This window comes from Trifolium pratense, linkage group LG7, assembly GCF_020283565.1.
Source record: "Trifolium pratense cultivar HEN17-A07 linkage group LG7, ARS_RC_1.1, whole genome shotgun sequence".
Lineage (NCBI taxonomy): Eukaryota > Viridiplantae > Streptophyta > Magnoliopsida > Fabales > Fabaceae > Trifolium > Trifolium pratense.
In genome coordinates, this window is record NC_060065.1 from 13,590,435 (window position 1) to 13,597,577 (window position 7,143).

The 7,143-nt window shown below is 33.1% G+C and overlaps 1 protein-coding gene across 1 annotated transcript; it reads right to left on the bottom strand.

Annotated features, from left to right (window-relative positions):
• Positions 1 to 1,684: 1,684 nt before the first annotated feature.
• LOC123897116 (pectate lyase-like) lies at positions 1,685 to 3,716 on the bottom strand. The gene is made up of 3 exons (XM_045947607.1): positions 3,502 to 3,716; positions 2,404 to 3,058; positions 1,685 to 2,202 (listed from the first exon to the last, which is right to left on the bottom strand). The coding sequence occupies exons 1-3, from the start codon at positions 3,663 to 3,665 to the stop codon at positions 1,714 to 1,716; spliced, it is 1,308 nt and encodes a 435-aa protein (XP_045803563.1). The 5' UTR covers positions 3,666 to 3,716; the 3' UTR covers positions 1,685 to 1,713.
• Positions 3,717 to 7,143: the final 3,427 nt, after the last annotated feature.

A 7,143-nucleotide genomic window follows, 5' to 3' on the forward strand; every position in this document is an offset into this window, starting at 1 on the left:
CAAGCAACAATGACCCATTTTCTTTTGATATGATAATAATGAATTTAACTATAAGAATTGTTGTATAAATTTCATTTTCATTTAAATTAATTCTCAATTTTTTTTATGTATTATATTAACCTATTTTCGTATTGTTCAGGCAACAAAATACACGCTACAGTGCGTTGCGCTATAATTTATAAGTTTGAAAAAAGACCTTAAAGAAGGTAATCTGTCAGATAAAGCTCTGAAATTCACCATATTTTTGGAATCCACCAGAAAAGTAATTAATTTGGAATCCACAAAACTTGAGAAAATTCACTATAATTTTATTGAATCAAAAGGTTGTCTCAAAAGCTAATAGAAGTGAAAAATAAAAATAACAAATCTCCTAAAAGATTGTAAAAGAAAAGGAGAAAACTTAGGTAAAGTTCCCTGAATCCTGTTCCTCCTGTTGTCCAACCAAAACATTACACCTGGATAAAGTGCATATTATAGTATTAAAAAATTAAAAAATAATTTACGCTGTTAACAAACATATGTTTTGTTCTTGTTCTCTGTCTTCTTCCTCTTAGAATTCATCGGTCCTTGCGGCAAATTCATTCATATATCTTCTAATCATCATCATCATCATATTTCTCCTTGACAAACCACAACCATCTACTTCACCTCTAACAACATATATAAAAGAGAATTATTTTCCTCAACCAGTAATGCATTATAGATTTAGAAAGAACCAAAAAATTAAAACTGTGACTCTTAACCACTGACTTATGAACAAAATGTCAATTCACCGACTGTTATTCACATAATTTTGGAAATTCCCTGTAGCTTTAGTAACAGAGAACAGAGGATCTGAGAAAGGAACATATATGGAACTCACGGCGTTAAATTTTTTTTTTTTTTGACAAAAATTATCTTTTAATAATATAATATATTTTATCCAGGTGTAATGTTTTGGTTGGACAACAAGAGGAACGGGACTTAGGGAATTTTCTCCAAAAGAAAATAACAAGCCTAGCTAAATAAAAATAATAAATCTAACTAAAAGAAAATAACAATTGTAGCTAAATAAAAATAACAAATCTAGATAAAATATAATGATATTAAATCTATCTAAAATAATAAAATACTAAAGAAATCCTCCTACATCAGTCTCCTTTACCTCAAAAGAACTTGACCCCGATGACAAGGAAACTTGGCCGCCAAGGAAGAAACAGACTCATCGTACCAACGTTGGGATTATCGTGGTACGATGGATACGATGGAAAAACCCAAAATCGCTAAAAAAAACTATAAATAGAGCTCTCTTCCTTCACGATTATTCATTCAGAAGTTCAGAGAACTATAAACCTCTAAAAGGCAAAGGAGGAGGAGCAAAGAGGGCTAAGGAGCTCTCAAGGCTTGGTTTTCCTTAATGCTTATTATTTCGCACAACAAATCCACAAAGTCAATTTATTTACATACATATTTTCATACAAAAAGAATTAAAAAACTTCATTGATAATAAAATAGAATACTCCTTTTCAGGTACATGTATCTGGCATTAAAATGAAAGATTTCATGACTGATCCTTTCTATTAGAAAGTTGAAGGAAAAGTAAACAAGAAAAGAAAAATCTATTTGGCAAACTATGTTAGGACATTATATTATTGCTCTTCATTCTTTTTTATCCTTTGTCATGCCACTATTGTAGCAATGAGTAAGTAGCAACAATAACAGATTGACCAAAATCTAACAAGGTTTACCCACAATGCATTGTAGGTTTCCGGCAAATCGTGTAAGTCTTCCAACATAACTTCCTGGTTTAGCTGTTATCATGTCTTGCCTTGAAAATGGTCTGTCCTTTAGCTCTGGTCCAGATTGAATAAAGTAAGCATCGCTCAAAAATTCGTCATTGATTGATCTCCATTGCCAGCTTTTCCATATACTTTCATCGGTGTATTCTCTCTTTGTTACTTCTTTAGAATTAATAAGGTCTTTACCTACCATTTTGTTTTCTGGGCCAATGAATCTGTTACCCTCACTGATAATTGTAGGGTTCGAGCTACCACCAATGGCATACATTTCCCAATGAGTGTAGTCATTGTTAACACAATGGACAAAACCAAATCTTGCCCTTGGCATCCTTTGTACTAATCTTTTTCCAAAGTGGTTGAATGCTAATGTGATTTGCATGATCTTGTCTTCTTTATGATTGTCATTAGCACCAAAAAGCATAACCTACATTGCACAAACATCCAAAACAAAAAAACTTAATTCTTCGATGAACAAAAACAAACCAAGGTTTCCTAAAAATAAAAAACAAACCAAGGTTAAATTAAAAAACACATAAGGGAACTAAAAATCTTCTGGTCCAATTATGGCTGATGAAACTGTCAACCAGGATTAAAAGCGCAAGAAACAAATTAATTAATTAATCACCTCATTGTGGTCAGTGAAGTGACTGTTAGAAATGGTAATAGCAGTAGATCCCATGATTGCATCAATTAAACCATCAGTACAATTTTTCATGGAGACATGATCAATCCAAATATTACTAGAACCAAATATGGAAATACCATCACCATCACTCCTAGTCCTTAAACCATAATGGGTCTCAGAATCTCTAATCGTACCACCTTCGCGTACTTGAATGTTGTAAATCTTAATTCCATGGATGATAATATTCTTAACAAATTGTACAGTAATACCAGCACCATTGGCAATGTAAACATCAACTCCTCTACCATCAATTGTCTTGTCACTATTCATGATAAGTTCTTGTTGTAGTGTGATAAGCATGTTGTGAGCGAATGTGATCCAAAGGGGTCCATTACGTGTGACTGCATAACGGAGTGTGCCGGGTTTGGGGTCCATCAATTCATCGTCAGAAGGATCGGTGACAACGTAAATTGGACCGCCTTTACCTCCACGGGTGTTTCTGCCGAACCCTTGGACACAATCGGCTAGTTTCTGGCGGTTATCAGCCCAATTTGGGTCACACCTCCAGCATCTATCAATGGGGTTTGTGGCCAGACATTGTCCTCCCCCTTTGTTTCCCCTCAGGTTCCTTCTTAAGTTCTTTCCAGCAATGACTCTGTTTGTCAAAAACATCAAACACATTTTTTTATTTTTAGAACATAGATTTCTCAATTTATCTTATATTATTGATTTCAGACATTTCTACAAATGGTTTCGAAAAAAATATTATGTTATGATCAAAAGTATGTGTAAAAGCATTTGAACAAATCATTAAACTATTTTAATAACTTTTATATATATATATATGCATGCAAATGAAATTTTTACTCTATGTATATCCTATGAAATTGAATGTGTCATGAAAATGATATGGTATGTTGTAATTTAATTAGCAACATCCTCACTAGCTTGCTAATACAAACTCAAACATATCAAAATTAATTTTATGTTTTTGGAATCATTTTTACATAAAACCAATCACACATGCACTATGTTTATATTATTGAATTGAATATGTGGCAAATATGAATTTTATTGTGTAATTAGAAAAATGCTCACTCGGTAATAGAAGCAGTTAGGTTGCCAGAGACTTCGAAAGGATCAGGGAAATAAGCTTTTTGATTGAATTCTTTTGCTTCTACAGACCTTTCCTCCCAATATTGATCAAACTCAGGTCTTTCTTCCTTCCAAAATTTCTCAGTCTCTAATTCACTGGCATTCATTGTAGGCGTGATGACCGCCAAACAAAGAAAAAATAAAAAAATGTTGAGTGATCTCGGCATTATTTTTTTTTATTTCGGTTCTTTTTCCTTTATTGGAAGATGTTGACCGAAAATTGGGATTGAACTTCAAATCGAAGTTAAACCCCAAGGCCAACAAAATGGAAAGAAAGAACACTTGTTATTATTGGGTGACACTTGAAAACAAGAAAGATAGAAGAAATTGCCCCCGATTATTGATTACAATGTTTCATAGGTATTTATACCCCAAAACCAAATAGATCAAAATCTAATTTTGGGTTATGTAAGAAAAACATGAGGCTAGATAAACGGGTTACTTATCTTTAACAATGAAATTTTTTGAGGTTGTAGTTGTAGTGAATTTTCGTTTCACTCTTTTGCTTCCTATTTATAGGAACTACTATATAATTTGAATTTTTCTTGTCATTGCCACGAAAATGGGTGATTGACGCATTACGGAAGCGTGGAACACAAGAAAAGTAATTAATTTGGAATTCACCAAACTTGAGAGGAAATCTCTGTATTTTTATTGAATCAAAAAGTTACCTTTCAAGGCTACAATGGTTTAGTTTAAATAGTAGTGAAAAATAAATATAACAAATCTCCTAAAAGATAGTAAAAAAGAATTGTCAAAAAAAAATATTGTAAAAGAAAATAACTCATCTAGTTAAAATAATAAATCTTGCTAAAATATAAAAATAATAAATCTTGCTGGTAAAAGAAAAATAACAAATCTAATTAAAATAGAGTAAAATCAAATCTTCACTATTTTTTCAAGTAAACCTTTCTTTCGCGCCACTTCGTCTTCATTCCGGCTTGGCCAACCTTCCTACATCAGTGATCTTAGTTAGCCTCTAAATAAAAAATAAAGAAGTGGTTAATTGCCAAATTATACACGATAGTAAATAAAATGGTTGCTCCTCCTTATGACTGATGACATTAAGTTTCGGAAGACAATAGAAGTACAAAGACAAAAACTTCAGTACTCATCACATAAGGTTTTTCCATGCAGTGGCAGATGTTGCCTAAAATATTATGGTCTGCGGTGAGATGAAAAATTCGTCGTCAAATAGTGAAAGGAGTTGAACCCAAACCTAAATTGAGAAGAAGGACCAAACACCTACAAGTAGAATGTCACACGTGATTAATATATATATATATAGAGAGTTAGAATTCGTTGACACCAACTAATTTGACGCACCAAATGTTATGCAAAATCCACCGTTAAATTGAAAGTTTATTCAAAATCATTTGATATATTGTTGAGACATAAAAATTAAGGACATTTAAATCCCTTACACTTATACCATCCAAAACTCAGTTTTTGCCAACATATTTCCTGCTACTTCTTATTGGACTGATTAATATTAAGTGAAGAAGTGTAAAGGAAGGAGTAATTGTAGAACACAAGTACATTTTGGTAATAAGTGGAAGAATGACAAAATAGACAACTACCTCATTCTCTCTCACCCACCTTTAACAACAATAACTCATCTTTGTTTTGCTTCTCAAACCGTGAGACCACAACCTCCATAGCCAAAAGCTCAAAAATTTCCTTCTCCATCATAGTTGCATGAACCTTTTCCTCTAAACCCATTATCAATGAAACCTATTACTAGTAACTAGTAACATGTAGCTTAGATTCTATTCCTTTTCCCTATTGATTTCAAATCTATTCTCAAATCCCAAATCTCCATGTCCTCACAAATCCTTCAATTGGGTTTATTCATGAACTATAAATCCTTTATAGAATCAAATCTTGGGGTATTGGGAATTCAAGTGAGAAGAAGAAAATCACTTCCTCTGCACCCTCTCTTTCTCCTTGGCCGTAACCCCAATTATGGGTCAAAATGTCAAGTTTGTTTCTTTTCACTTAAGAGCTTAAGTATGGTTGATTTCGCCACTGTTAAACCATTGCATGTTGTTGATTTCGCCACCGTTAAACCATTCGTGAACATTGGTAAGAAAACTCAAGCTCTTTTTCCTTTCCTTTAGAATCAACATATTCTTCGATGTTAGAAAATGTCATTAATTCCATTCTTGGTAATTACATGTGGTTTTTGTGGTGAATGAGGCTTGGTTAAATAATTAGAGCTGAGCATCGAATTAAAAGTGGATTCAGAACCATTATAAAGGAAAATAGGATTGATTAAGAAGCATTGGATGCTTGAATGATGACTGAGGATGTAAGAATCAGCAAGGGCAGAGCAAGGAGTAAGCAATTAAAGGAAGAATTGCAGATGATTAAAGAAGCTCTCTCTCTTGGGTATTCGTCCGTCAGATTAAGGTGGGTTCCCTTATAGCCTTAAACTCTAGTTAGTTTAGTTTCATTAGTTTTCCCCAAATAAATAAATGCATGATAATATTAGTTCGGTTGAAATATTAGTTCCCCAATTTATCAATTGCATGACAATATTAGGATTTAAGGAATTTATTGTGCGAGAATGGTTAAATCCTCAAACAATTCTCCGTTCTAAATATATGGACTAATTAGAAAGACATGGATTGTAGGTGAATATTGGCTTGTTTTTACAAAAAGCGCAAACAAGTTTTTGTACTGATATACTCGCTTAGCGAGTCAAGACTTCACTAGGCGAGCGTGTCAGAACATAACACTGCATAATTTTATTTGAACTGCCAAGTCACTCGTTTTATATCCATTTCCTTTGTGGTACGTTTTATGGACAGTGTAACAATGTCTATGTATTTAGAATGTTAATCACATTCAGGAAATTAAGTATCAGGAATTAGGACAGTTTAGAAATACCCGGGAGGGAATTCATGGGCAAGATAACAATCAGGATAATTAAGTTAAGAAAGTCAGTCAATCATGGTAGTTACTTTGGTACCACGTTATGGGATTCTTTTAGAATCCAATCATGTTACGATTGTGAGTTTCATGCCGTGTCGATGTATATTATCACCGTCGACGGATATGTGAGGCCTCTGACATCGGCTCACCTTAGAGTGTCATAGTTATGTTAAAACGCACAAGCTAATAATTTGTGATACACCTTTATGATATTATGTTATGTTATGAATTACGTTATAAAATTATGTTATGGACTGACTATCAGGATCAGAGAACTATTAGTTCATCAGTTGCCCCCGGTGTAGACACCAATAGTAATTGGGTAGTAGGAATCCACTGAGACGAAATGATTGTTCTCATCCCCCACTTATTGATTTCAGATAAGCAGGTTGATCAAAATATCCTGGTCTGCAAGCATGGAGTTCACATACTTGGATTATGCTAGTTGAGATGACGTCATGTTATTTTATATTTTGTATTTGTATAAGATTTAGTTTCTTTATGTTTTCAGTTGTTGGCTCAATTTAGTATTAATCTCTTGTATTTTGTAATCCTATTTATGTATTCGGACAGTATGTAATGAAAATTTAATGTTTCCCGATTCAGTTATATACACTCTTGTCGGTATTCTAGATAAATCGATATGAG